Genomic DNA, 14,470 nt, shown 5'->3' with positions numbered 1-14,470 from the left:
CCGCCAAAAGACATTGAACGAATGATTGGGTAAAGCCACATGCGAAAGTGTTAAATATTGTTCTTTGCGTGTGATATGCTCTTAAATGAACGCTTTTTTAAAAATTATGGATGAGGTGTCGCACAATACTAATGATTACTCTTTTCTCTTAGATCTCCAAAGACACCGAGCTGATGGAGTAACGAATTAAGCGTCTCTGATGCGAGCCACATTCCTGAGCCACATTCCGCCTGAGTCGAACAAGGAGGCTCATTGTAAATTCATTTGGTATCATGGCAAGTAGGTGGCGCATTCTGCCAAAACGTTTCAGAGCCTCTTAGGAGGTCGCTGAGAATACAGTGAAGTCCTGCATTGCCTTGCACAATTATTTAATGAAGGACTCTGCCCACTATAAAAGGACATACAGCCCACCTGGAGTGCAGTGCGCAGTGAGAATCCAGATGCTGTACAAGGACGAAGCAACTAGTACTTTACAGAATAAGTGAAACAGTTATTCCTCGTGTATTGTGTTTTTGCTGATTGCCCAAGGAAATGTTTCCTGAAGTCCAAGGACTTCGAGCCGACCCCTGAGGCCACTAAAAGCAATGTGCCGGCACTCTAAATAAAGTTTATTTCTTCTTCTTCTTACTGAAGTTGAATGCAATAGACAAAAGATAGCAAAAAAAGAATTGTTCGTAAGCAGTCGACAAACGGCGATATATTCAGGGTAGAAAATATTTATTGAAAATTGCGGTCTTCAACGTGGGCGAGCTAAAGGCGAAATGCGTACCGCGCGTCTTTTGCTAATTTACAAGGAAAGAAAATGCCAGCAAAGTTATTAATCGCACTATTGCCTTGCAAGGAAATTGCAAACAGCACGTAAAATAGCAACACGCGTGCATATACTATAACGACTCTACAAAGCAGTGAATTTTAAAGCTGTGCGCTTTCTGCTGCAATTTATACAAATATCAGTGGCACCGATTTGACAATTTAAACAATTTTTCTGCGACGATGTGAATATGCTGCATGAACTCAGAGGTCTAGTGCGTGTAATCTCTCAACCGTCGTATATATGCGTACTGGTTTTGAGCGGTCCGTAGTGTCCTTGGTGGTGCCACCGCTGCGAAACCGAGAATTTACCCTGCAAACTAGTGCTGGTGCCGCCTGTTTCAGTGCCTCCTTGAAACAGCTGTTTTACCGAGACCGCCGAATTAACTGTTCGCCTTTTTAGCTTCTGCTTTTCGTTTTTTCTTCTCCTCTTTCTTCTTCTTCCTTTTTTCCTTTCTTTTCTTGTATTTCTTCTTAACGGAACCCACCAGACCTCTCCGCTTGCGGCTGAGTTGGTCCTCCCTCTTCGTACGTTTCAAGTGTAGCTGCAGATCGGGCAGTTGGCAGATGCCATTCCTACAGCGGGATATCTGGTAAGGAAAAGGGCGTTGGGAAAAAGAAAATATATACTAAGGATATGCAGTTGTGTAAAAAAGTAACATGTGATTAGATTGCCCTTATTTTTTTCTTCTTTCTTTTTTTACCTAATATCCCTGGTTAGTTGAGCCAATCATGAAAAAAAAAAGCATGCGCAGGATTCAAAGCACTTGACTGAAGTGAGTTAGGTAAAACAAATTGATGTGTACCCTCGTGAGAAAAAATCGGGCCCATGCTTCTCCCCATCCTCCGGTTTTGACCTCTATTTTTGTATCAACTAATGAAGATGCCGGTGTTTATATTGACAATGTCCTCCGGGCGTGCGACTACACCTTAGGCCAAAATTAACTGTAATTATTCCTTCAAGTGATGACCAATCGCGGTTTGAAAGTGCTGGGAGATTGTATGTCCAGGCGAGACAGTACATTATGCCAACGCGCGCATCGTACTGGCAGTGAAGAAGAGAACTGAAACTGTGCTTCAAGTACTTGTGCTGCTATTTACAAAGCGCGGTGATATTCCAGTAAAAGTAATTGCGTACTTGGAATGCTGGTGGGTGACTTCCTGTAACCTGCAAAAAAAAAAAAAGCAAGAAAAGTACAGCTAAAGTAGTGTTCAAATCAGAAGCTTGTTGATCGGGGATCTGAGATCATATACGAATAAAGTGGCTTTACATACCGTGCATTTTTATTAAGTGTTAATATGGTGTGTTTTCTTTTAGCGGTGTAAATACACCCCCCCCCCCCCCTTCTCTTCGCTGCGGTATTATTAGGAACATGAAAGCTGATGATATAAACCAAAAGCCACAAACTGTTTTATCATACCTTGCGGGCATTTTTTCCTCTTTCTTACCGTCTACTTGCACACATTATACCACAGGCCATGTAATATTATGCGGCGGTAACGTAATCACGCACAGAAAGTAAACGTCAAGTTGAAGTGATGGTGAAGAACCAGACTGTGCCGCATCTGCGAGTCACGAATCTTATTTTACGGAGCGAACTTGTGCCCTGGAAAACATGTAACACTCAAGCACACGTATAGGAGTGAATATAGTGATCAGTCGTTGAAACCTAAATTCGCGGGCCCAGTTGGTCCGATATTTATGCAGGTATCCCTGTACAGTGAAAAATAATCCCCCGCACTCACATTCGAAAATGTACAGGGTCGTCCACTCTCCGTAGGAACACGGCGCCGCGTGGCCGCGCTGCGTCGTGTTTTCAGGTTTTTGTTAAGTATAGCCTAGTGTATTTTCCAAGTGGGGGAATGTCTCACGAATACCAACTTTAATTCTATTGCACTATGAGCCATTTACGTCGCTTTTAGTTTGATTCAAAAAGAGCACTCATGCGATTAAACCCCGCTACCGGTATACAGTTAGTCGCGATCAAATGGACTGCTTTATTGGACATATGCTGTAATTTAAGCTTGCCGCGTAACCTTCCATCCGCTATTCGAGCCCTCATGTGTGCCGTCGTCATTTATAACGGCATTCCACCAAATCAGCTCCAGCCTTCAGCCGTGTGCAGGTTTTCATTGTACGCGTGCCGAAGGAACAAAGCGTTCTGTAATTTCAAAATCATCGTAATGACGCCGTATGGGGGACGTTAAATAAAAGCGGCGGTCGCTATAGAGTTTTTTCTGTGTCCGTCAGCGCGCAGTCGCGGTATATGAGCAACTTTAGGTTCCCTTTACGCTGTGCAAGCAAATTAAAACGAATTAAAGCAAGACACGCGGAGGCGATGACTCGCAAATAGCGCCGCTCAACACATTACAGCTTGGTTCACAATACGAAGCAGTGACGCGATAACTGATGCATTACTATAAGCAGTAATTGTTGCACCTATAGTCTGGTATCGGTTGCACTAAACAATCGGAGGCGTCCGCGAGGAATAACTTTTCGAGAATTAGAAAGTTTTCTTCATTGAGGAGGTCATTTTATGTCATCTTTTTCAGGAGGTGGCGATCACCCGTGGTGGAGTTTCCTCCACACTGCTTTTTGTTCCTTTGCTTTTCCATCCGGCCTTTTGTTAATTACCACCGGGCTCATTGAACCTTTTTTGAGTTCGGTGCGGGTGTATAGATTTGCTGTAGAGCTTGGCGCTAGAAGAGTGTCTGTTACGCTACCATACGCTACGGGACGGGAAAAGAGCAATAGAAGTATTAGAGAAAGGGAAAGGAAATACGTGGCAAGTTCGGTGAGACGCACTATGTCTAAGGTGTTTGCAGAGGCTAGCCACCCTCAAGAAACGCAGCAGTGCCTTCGAATACAGACCGTTGAAACCAAATGTACATACTAGCAGTGCTTGCGAAGCACACTGCTGGCATCGATATTGGTGTTTGATGACGGCGGCACAAAATATCGTCAACATGTTTCCGTATAGACGGCATGCCAGCGCGAGGACGACAGCGGCGCAACGATGGCTGCACAACGACGATGAAATGACGGCAATGAAGATGACGACACGATGACAGAAGCATGACCAAGACCGCGTGATGACAACGGAATCACGTAAGCGTGGCAACGACGACGTGACGTCGGTCGCATGATGACAAGGAAATCCCGACAGCGCGTAACGACGTTGGCATGACAACGGCGGTGCAAAATAGCCTCTTCTCCCTTAATTTACTCCACTGCGGCCAGAACTCATCCGACCATTCGATGTAATATCCCGCAGATCTCGTGCAGTGTGGCAGTATGTCTAAGCGAATGTGTGGTGGACGCGCCGCGGTACCCCGTTGGCCATGGCGTCGCGCTGCTGAGCTCGGGGTGGAGGGTTCAATCCCAGCCGCGGCTGCCGCATGTCAGTGGAGGCAGAATGCGAAAAATGCCCGCGTACGTAGCTTTAGGGGCATTATAAAGAACCCCATGTGGGCAAAATTATTCATCACTCCCCCACTCCCCCTCACCATCATCATCATCACTCCCCCTCGTCGTCGGCGGCGACTTCCTGCCACCTGCCGCACACAGGATGGGGCTACAAACACTGCTCCGCTGTGGGCCGTAAACTTTGGCAAGACTCCCACGATCTCGGCTTCAATCTCATCACAGACCCGACGTTCCCCACACGCCTCGGCACCTCCACTGCGCGAGACACGACGCCCGACCTCACGTTCACCAAAAATGTAGTGAACGCTCAATGGCGCAATACTGTATACGACCTCGGCAGCGATCATTAGATCATTGAAATTACTCTACCGCACCTCACAGCTGTATCTACGAGAACGAGGGAGTTCGCGTGGGTGGACTGGGACGCCGTCCGCAAACATCGCACCGCAGAAACGACAGACACCCCGATCACCGATATAGAATCTTGGTCGCGCGACCGTTTATCAGATACCCAATTGGCTACTCGCACTATCAAAACCGACACCCCGACTGAACGTATGGATAGTCGGCTTGCCCACCTCATGGAAGCCAAAACGTCCATCCTCTCTCGGTGGAAGGGTCAACGACGCAACAAACGACTCCGGATAACGATTGCACTACTTAACGAGAATATAAAAAACACTGCCGAGTCCTTAATCAAGAGCAATGGGCGGAGCTTTGCAATTATCTAGACGGGCAACTCCACCATTCCCGCTCGTGGAAAATCCTAAAACATCTTGACAATACCAGCACCCGTTCACAACAGCAGGATCGTCTTACCAAACTCCTATTCACAGAAACCAAGGCACACGGCCAGGACCACGTCACAAATACCTTATGCCAAAAGTACAAATACCTTATGACAAAAGCCTCACGGCCCATACGCGGGGTCCTCGAACTCAGCCCTCCTTCAGCGGGGCCGAGATACACGCTGCTCTGCGCAAATTGAACAGCCGTTCCGCCGCAGGTCCGGACGGCGTCACCAACAAAGCTCGGAGAAACCTGGACGACCCCTCGGTGGAACAGCTGACCGAGTACATTAACGACTGCTGGCGCCAAGGGTCCATTCCCCCATCATGGAAAACGGCCAAAGCCATCTAGCCTTGCCAATATCCGCCCCATCTCGTTAACCTCGTGTGTTGCTAAGGTTATGGAGCATGCACTCCTTACCCGCATAATATCACCTCAAAGATGCGTCCGCATACCCCTACTCAATCATCGGCTTTAGAGTGCATCTCTCAGCCTAGGACGCCGTGCTCCAACTCAGGCATCAAATCCTCGACGACAAATCCTGACATACGAAGGCGATTTGGGGCCTCGATATCGAGCGTGCCTTCGATAATGTGGCGCACTCTACCATCCTCGAACGCATCTCCCTACTCAACCTCGGCGAGCGCACCTACAACAACGTACGAGACTTTCTATCCAACCGCAGGGCGCTCCTCTCGGTTGGAGATATTCAATCGGAGAAATTCACTCTCGAATGCGCGGGAACCCCACAAGGCTGTCATTTCCCCAATGATGTTCAATTTGGTCACTGCTGGGATTAGCACAGGAACTACAGAAGCTCGATGGCATAGAACACTACCATCTATGCCGATGACATTACCATCTGGACCACAACGGGCAGCGACGGACAAATTGAAACCGGCTCTGCAAGACGTCATCGATGCTGTCGAAAATTATCTCGAAGGCACGGGACTCCGATGTTCCCCCGACAAGTCAGAGCTCCTCCTATACCGCCCCACGCTCCGTGGACGCCCACAACTACAATCTACGCATAAACGCCGCTACGAGGAAATCCAACTCCAAATGAGGGATGGTGGGACCATACCCGTGGTCTCCACTATCCGGGTTCTCGGCATGACCATCGAAGCCAACGGCGCAAATTCAACGGCTATATCCAAGATCCTCCGACAGACGGCCAATACATCGCGGCTGCCGAAACAGGTGACCAACTGGCGACAGGGCATGAAGGAAGAAAGGCTCATCCGCCTTGTTCACTCGTTTGTCATCTGTCACATCACATACGTCGCCGCCTTCCATAATTGGTACAAAGCAGAAAAGACTAAATTGGACATCATTATACGCGGCGCCTACAAGCTAGCCTTAGGACTGCCAAACAACACCAGCATTGAACTTCTACTCCAATTAGGACTCCATAACACCTTAGACGAATTAATCGAGGCACAGCGTCGGTCTCATCTGGAGCATCTCACCCTCACAGAAACGGGCTGGCACATTCTAACTAAACTCGGCATCACCTACCACCGTCAACATGGAGACAAATACCCAATTCCACGCGACGTACAGACTTGGCTACATGTCGATCCTGTCCCCCAAAACATGCACCCTGACTACAATAAAGAACGTCGGAAGGCAAGGGCTGCCTTCCTCATTAAAGGCTATGGCGACACCACGGGCGTCATCCTCGTCGACGCAGCTGAATATCAAGACGGGCACCGCTTCGCCGCGGCTACCACAGTATGCGGCTCGCTCAAACATGCCGCCAGCATCGTAACCCAAAACGCCGAGACGGCCGAGGAAGTGGCCATCGCCCTGGCTACCCTTGATCCGGACTGCCACACCATCGTGAGCGATTCCCGCACAGCAATCAGCAATTACATCAAAGGTTGTATTTCAAAACAAGCGCTACGCATCCTAAACCAGGCCCCTCACTCACTTGAAGAGCAAATCACTCTCGTCTGGTTTCCAGCGTACGCTGGCGACGTACATCCGCACCTCACCATCCTGAGCGAGGTCGCTCACTCCGTAGCATGAGGCCTTGTCAACCGCGCCGGAGACAGCGCTGGTGCACTCGCGGAACGCGATCGCCTCACCAGCTACAACCACCTTACGAAATCATTCTATCGCAACAGAACAACCTTCCCCATCCCTCATCACAAGCTCAACAGAGCACAGGCAACCACCCTTCGCCTGTTACAGACAAACACGTACCCCTCACTAACCCGTTACCACAGGATCTACCCGGACGCCTACCCTAATAACATTTGCAAGATTTGTAAGACTCAGGCAGCATCGCTTCCCCACATGCTATGGGAATGTAAAGACCAATATCCGACAAATAATACCATGACCCTCTCGTCGAGATGGCACGCCGCCCTGCGCAGCTGCCACCTCGACGACCAACTCTGGGCTACCCAGCAAGCCGGCGGCGAAGAGGTAAGACCTCGATGTCCCCACGTGGGAGGCCTAGGTCAAGCCAACTAAAGTGCTGGTTAAATAAAAGTTTGTTCCTCCTCCTCCTCCTCCACTACGTCGTGCCTCACAATCGTCGCGCGACCGAGTGGCGCGAGAGCATGCGCCCTTTGCATCGGCCGAAGAAGTCTGGCCAACTACACTATAAACATGTGAAAGATTCAAATAAAGCTGTTCACTTTCTGCCTATCGTACGCCTTCTAACTGCTTTGAAGAGTGTTCAGTCGAAGGCCAGTCAACCTGACCAGTACAGGCTTTTCCTTTGGCTCGTCAGCTTCCTGTATTTATGTACGTTTTGATTATGAAAAGAAAGGGAACATCAATTTGGTTTGATTTGGTTTGATCGGAGCTCATTTCCTACGAAAGGTTCTCGCAATGGACACAACCATTTGTATGAACTGCATGCCAAGGTGGGAGAAGCCGGCGTATCTCGTGTACCATGTCCACGTACGCGTGCAGGATAGCGTGCAGCAAAGTTCGGAACATTGCATTCCTACCAACTCGACTAGTCGTCAGCAATTTAACTGACACCACAATGTTCTCAAGAACAACTTCGTAATACAAATCCAACTCGTGCACGTCCGCTGCAGTGTTGACTTGTGCCTTCAAAATAAAATCACAAACGGAAACTTTCTGAAGTGTTGTGTTGGGCGCAAAAGTGCGCATAAATTATCGACGGCCAATGCGCAGGAATAGCGCTGTGGTTGGCATGTGGGGCCGCTAGCGGCCCATTGTAGCATTAGTTTGAATGCCGCTGGTAGAAGACAAAGTGTTTCTGTTCTAGCATATAAGGACCGCAATCGCGAATCTCCTGTCACTGTAAGCCTGTTCGAAAACACAACGAGTCTGACTACGACAGCTGAACTTTGGAGCTTTTACCCAGAGCAAGGACCGCCATTGCGCTTCTAAATGCCTACGACATTTTGAACCACAATGTTAATCAGGGCGGGCGCGCTCCCATTGACATAGAAATGATCAGTGTACGTAAAGAACACGTAATACTACGTGCACGTCAGTCTGTGCCAATGTGAGTGAGAAACGACTCAGAATCAAAAATTACTTACCTTGCATGGTGTTCCGTCCATTTCTCGCCGCAGGACAATTTGGCCATGCGCAGTGTTCGGTGGAATTACCAGACACGGAAAAGTACAGGGAGTCACGACTGACGTCTGAAAGGAAAGACGATACATTATTCTAGGAAGTACTAGGCCAGGGTTCAATGATTGCTTCGCATCGCAATTATGGCCTTCAATTTGCTTGAAAAGTTTTCTGACGAGGATTATGCCTACACGCCTTGAATACGGCTCACAATGCGCTGACTAGTTAACTAGCGTGGAATGCAAACATTAAACGTTGTGCATAATGCTGTGTTTACATACGAGTTTCGGCTTACAATTGTTATTGGTCGTAGGATGTGGCTGTCGCACTAATTAAACACACACACACACACACACACACACACACACACACACACACACACACACACACACACACACACACACACACACACACACACACACACACACACACACACACACACACACACACACACACACACACACACACGCACATCGTTTGCTTGAAAATAAAATGACATACATAATTTTTATAAATTGCCCAAGGCAGATGGCAGATGTAACTTTATTTCTTGGGATAGGTTTTGCTAGGAGTTGGAAATTGATTGCCGCAAAAAATTCTTTAAGGCACGTATTGGAATTGATGAATTGAAGTCAGTAATTTTTCAAGGCGCATCCCTTTCAAACAAATCATGAAATGAGGCAAAAATAACTTAAACACCTATGCATTTCGTCATACACTTTTGGAATGAAACTGGTAACATACTCAATAATTTTTGTGAGCCCACAGTATATGTACAACTTTTATGGCGTCTGTGTATTACATAGAACCAAGGTACGTTCGATTCCACTACTTTGTTGGTGAAAATTCAGTGCTATGTAAACCTGTGCACCAGGCTGACGTCATATCGACGCTGCAGTCACGCCCAGATGTGGGGTGGGGGAGGCTACGCAATCAAAGCTCCGCTTGAATACTATGCACGCGGCATGCGTCGCTTTGCATACAATTTAATTTAAAATATTCCTGAAAGCGTCGCTTAACGTAGAATCAAACAAGTGCTTTGGATCTGCCGCAATTTCTTGTCTCTACAAGCAGTGGCGTGGTCCTTTCGTGCGATCTTAGCTCAAAGCGTTGGTCCCACCAGTGCAGTCCGCGTCCCTCCGGCAAAGCCGCTTCCACCTCGTAAACCGCGCTAAGTAGTTAAGGGGTAGGTATCCGGCAATGCCGGCAAGATCACGGTTCCTTGTAACGTCATGGCTTCTTGGAGCATCCCGCTGGCAACGTCGTAAATGTAAGTAAAATAAGACACTTCCCGTAGTTAAGTGGGTTCAAGCCAAAATACCCCACTCTTCTGAAGCGGGCGCTCTACCAAAACTCTGCAACAGCATTTGATTTGCGGTGAAGAAAATGTTCATTCATGGGCGTACTTTTGAATTTCGCAAACCTATTTTAACCGGTCACAATAAAGACAGCATCTAAAAACATGAAATTCTTTATTCCGTTGTTGAAATTAGGCTTTGCCCAAGGGCCAGCCTAGCATGCAATCCTGCCCTTCGCAGTCTTCTTCCATCTACCAAAGAAAAAAATATTGCTTTATAATCTTGCTGAGCTCCACAAAATTCTGTTAGATGGTCACATTGAAGGTCGTGAAATAACTCTGGTGAAAACGTAAGTCGGCATTGAGCACACTTTATATGATCACGGCCACAAAAAACAGTAAAACGACGAAGTGTCCTCATTCTAACATAGCCGTGAATGTTACTGCTCAATTGGTACGCGTCGCCAGGCGTGTTGTGCTCAGTCAACATGACACAGTAGCATAAGAAATAATATATCCCTTTTTATTCAAATATAACATACTGAAGAGCACACAAGCGCATACATTAATCAATTAACAGCGTGGCTCTTCGCCAGCATTCATTCAGTCATCCACATCTCAAGATCGCGTGATGTGACGTAAGTGGGTCACATCATTTATTGCCTCAAAGTTTACCTAAGCAACGCTCATGATTATTCTTCACTTCTGATTTCGCATTAGTGGAGTTCCAACCAATAAATGCACTCTTCTGGTAACCAAGCCAAATAAAAATAAATTCGCCGGCCCTTCCACTCCGTGAAGATAACCATCTTCTCTAGCGAAGCGGAAACGTGCGGCCCTGGTGTTTATCACTGGGCTAATCCCGAGGGTTCATTAAAGTATTTCTGAATTATGAGGTTACACACAGGTTCGGCAGCGACGGAGAGAACGATGTCACTGACGGTAAGCCCGCAGTCTGCCGTTGTCGCTTGCGTTCGATGTCTCGAGTTTTCTCGGTGGCTTGGTTAGCAGCATTCATCCGCCATTGACACTTGCGGTTCTTCGAAATTAAATTGCTTCAAAATTAAATCTGTCATTTACGTAAGACAATGCATGGCTCATACCCCCTTAAGCAATGGCTCATACTCCGTAAACGAGGCCTCCCCATTCATTACGACGACAGAAGAGCAGTGAAATTCTACGCTGTAATGATGAGCGGTAACGCAGCCACCTGTGGAAGCAGACGACGACGAGGAACGCGAGAGTAGTGGCACAAACGCGCGCCGAGCACAAGCACGAGCGCAGCTCGAGGGGCGCCAACGAGCCAGCTGCGGAAGAAGACGACGAGGTTCGAGCCAATGCTGATGATGATAGTTTTCTGTACACAGGATATTTTGGCTAGCCATATAAAGCTCCGATTTAAAGATAAAGGTAACTCCACCACCACACTACTATGTCTGCAAAAGAAAAGGAGTTGCATTCTTTTTCTACTTACCTGGTCTAAAAAATCATGATCACACAAAAAAATATGTCAACGAATCTGTGATCAAAACGAAGTAGTAGAGTACTGCGACGTGAGCAGATGCGCTATCATCAAGCGTGGAGTATTATAGGCTAGCCTATTCCGTGGCTTTCAAGAACTACGATATTACCGTGTTGGTTGACCTGATGCTCGCCTCTGAGCTCTAGCGTACACGAAAATGCAGACACACGGTCTCCTTAGAAGCCGAAGTCTCTGCATAAAGAATCCGTGGTTCATCATAATCTTTCTTGCATGTTATTTTGTTGAAGTTTACATCATTGAAGGGGTTGTTCTCGTCTAATGCGTCTGCCGGGACGGAGAAGTACCTATTTCAGCATGTCCCTGATAACCAGAACTACAGTAAGCCGTGGCGGTCAAGTGAAGACCTATCTGGAGCATTACTTATGGAACAGTTGTTCAGTTGTGTCATTTTTCTCTGTGTCACTCTGTGTCATTTTTTCTGTCGCACGTTTCTTAATAAACGGTGAAGTCATACGAAATCGACGAGCTTTCTGTTATCGAAATCCTTCCCAGAATATTTTCTTACACATCACCCTGTGAAATCACCGGCATCATTCCCAATGCCATCACGAATGGCTGCAACAACGTCACTCAGTGTTAACGTAGTCAGATTTTTATGAGACATCTCAGAAAATCTGTGGCAGAGCCAGATAGAAGAAAATAATAGCCTCTTGCGTTAGTCACGTTTTGCCAGTCGGACGACCTTTTTGGATACGACAATGAAACCAGTGCAAAGCCTGCGGCTCGCGCTTTAACTTGCGCCCCTATGTTCGAAACACATATTTCAGCCTTACAATTTGCTCTTCAGCTCTATGCTGCATTCTTTTCATTGGACAGAAACGCTACGCTTTAGTATGTGTCTGAATTCCCTGCGATTGGGTGCCATGGTCTAAACTGGCTGCCTAAGTTATGCTTCAAAAAATCTCGGGAAACAAATCAGACTTTGTCATCGACGTAAAGAGGCATGTTTGACAATGACTCTTTGGTCGTTGTGCAACCCAACCCATGCGTGAGCACTCAAGCATAAATTGTACGTAAGCAAGAAATTGCTACGCCAGTTTTATTGAGTTGAATGTGGCCTCTATATGGGCTTTTTAACATTTCAGTGTTATGAGAAATTTTCAAGAAGCGCATGTAGAAATCATTTCAGAATCCTTCCGCATCTTTGAAAGCAGCAATTCATACGTAAGATTTTAAAGTACTGCACCTCTTTGGGAGGGAGAAGTGAAATAATAAACACTGTCACTTCATTGAGCCGTTTCACTGAAACACTTCTCTGGTTTCAGGGAAAAATGCTTTCTCTCAAATTGGTCCCTCCCGGTATGAAAATTGGCAACGTATAAAGCAATGATATTTCGATCCTATCTGTCTACGATGTAGTATGGACGCCCGGAAATGCAAGTTTGATTTCTAGTTAACGCTGTTATTTGTTAAGTTGTGCATGCTCTTTCCCTAGCCCAATTTTTCTGTTCAATCATGCTACCACGTTTCACTGACTAGCGGAAACTAGCTAGACCTGCCGAGGGTAGCTTGTATTCTCACTAGAATGCTAAAGGCTGTTAGACAGACACCGAAAGTGAACTTACTATGGACAGCGGAACCAATCGATGACAGTGCCACTCGCCTGTCGTCCAAGCTTTCAATTTGGGCAGTGCTGCAATAATAATAAGAAAATAAAAAGTACTGAGTATTTTAACCCATTATTACAGTGTTTGAACTTATCACAAATTGGAATCTCAGTAATAGCACATCTTTTATTTGCGCTGCGTGCTAACCTACTTGAAGAAATGTAAGCTTACTTATATTATTGGAACTGTGTACGCAGTGCAACAGTGTCTCAGGATACTGAGATACAAATCACCTTTATAGTGTAAAGGAAGCATATACTTCGCCCTGTTCTCATAACAAGTCTAAATGGTTTGATAAAACAAACACCCAGAAAAAAAATCTTTGGGATGTAGGAGTCAGTGGCACTGAAACGATTAGCTTCTCGACCGCGACTATGTAACTTTTTTTGGGCCCCTTTCACGTTCAGTTAGTCAATAATTCAGTTATTGAAGTATTAGGCAATAATTCAGTTGCTGAATTATTGGCTCATAAATTTATCTCTGCGGACGCTACACTATTGCCATACAGAATGCTACTGAATTTCGACGAACTGGTTTTGTCGTCACCAAATATCGCAGTAGACAAGTGTCTTCTCAATGCGCAGCAATTATATATGCCTTCGATACGGATGAATTGGAAACTGTGAAATTGTACGATGCCTTGCATGCCTTCTGGCGAGTGATACCTCTCCGAGAGTGACCTTTTTGTTCATAATGGCACGATAGAAAACTACTGTGTCACTTTTGCCTTTCAATAGGCCTGCCTCTGTTTTAAGTAGGCCAATACACAACAGAGGTTTCTCACTGAGGTGCAAAAAGCAGATGTTTCTTGATATTTACCTTTAGAACAAGCAGTACAACACAAAACGGCGATATGACAAGGCGACACAAGAAGACAGGACAAGCGCCTTTTTCAGTTTTCTTTTGGCGCCGATCTGTTTCTGCAAAATATTTGTAAATACGCAACTACTACCTCAATGCATCTCGTTAGGATATTTCTTAGTAATTTAAATGTTATATTTTCCTCCGATACTACTTTGAATCCACCGATTTGATAGATAACGGCGTGCGTGTAACAGAAATGATCGTACTTACCAACAACTGCGAGAAAGAATGCTAAGAGCGACTTTGAGGGCGCCATAGCTGGCACCACGCCGTTCAACAGTAAGAAGATAGCGCGGGTTGTCGTGATGGCTTCGTTCTCATCACACCTGTCAGTAAGAACTGCCGCATGTAGCTGTTACCCTAAACGCGCTCAAGTGACCTCTACCCAGCTGGTTGCATTTCCACAGCCTCTATTGTTTCGCTTGATTTGTCAAACCATTCAAGGTGAACAGGTTGCTCAGACTGCTCAATTGTTTCGCCTTTAGCACACAGCAACGAGGACCTGTCTCTAAAAAAAAAAACGTTGCATTGGATATAGAGTTTCAAGACACGTGTAAGGCTTTGAT

At 46.4% G+C, this 14,470-nt stretch overlaps 1 protein-coding gene across 1 annotated transcript; it reads right to left on the bottom strand.

The window, feature by feature from the left end:
• Positions 1–700: 700 nt before the first annotated feature.
• LOC119443919 (uncharacterized) lies at positions 701–14,260 on the bottom strand. The gene is made up of 5 exons (XM_037708503.2): positions 14,115–14,260; positions 12,999–13,066; positions 8,560–8,664; positions 1,949–1,978; positions 701–1,400 (listed from the first exon to the last, which is right to left on the bottom strand). The coding sequence occupies exons 1-5, from the start codon at positions 14,158–14,160 to the stop codon at positions 1,194–1,196; spliced, it is 456 nt and encodes a 151-aa protein (XP_037564431.1). The 5' UTR covers positions 14,161–14,260; the 3' UTR covers positions 701–1,193.
• Positions 14,261–14,470: the final 210 nt, after the last annotated feature.

Source organism: Dermacentor silvarum, chromosome 3 (genome assembly GCF_013339745.2).
Source record: "Dermacentor silvarum isolate Dsil-2018 chromosome 3, BIME_Dsil_1.4, whole genome shotgun sequence".
Lineage (NCBI taxonomy): Eukaryota > Metazoa > Arthropoda > Arachnida > Ixodida > Ixodidae > Dermacentor > Dermacentor silvarum.
This window is presented reverse-complemented; position numbering and strand designations above follow the sequence as displayed.

Bases quoted from the DNA above. Each gene is read 5' to 3' on its own strand.
- LOC119443919 (XM_037708503.2), bottom strand. From the start codon at position 14,160: ATGGCGCCCTCAAAGTCGCTCTTAGCATTCTTTCTCGCAGTTGTTG. The intron at 13,067-14,114 runs GTAAGTACGATC...TTATTATTGCAG, and splicing joins ATTCTTTCTCGCAGTTGTTG to CACTGCCCAAATTGAAAGCT. The intron at 8,665-12,998 runs GTAAGTTCACTT...CTTTCCTTTCAG, and splicing joins GATTGGTTCCGCTGTCCATA to ACGTCAGTCGTGACTCCCTG.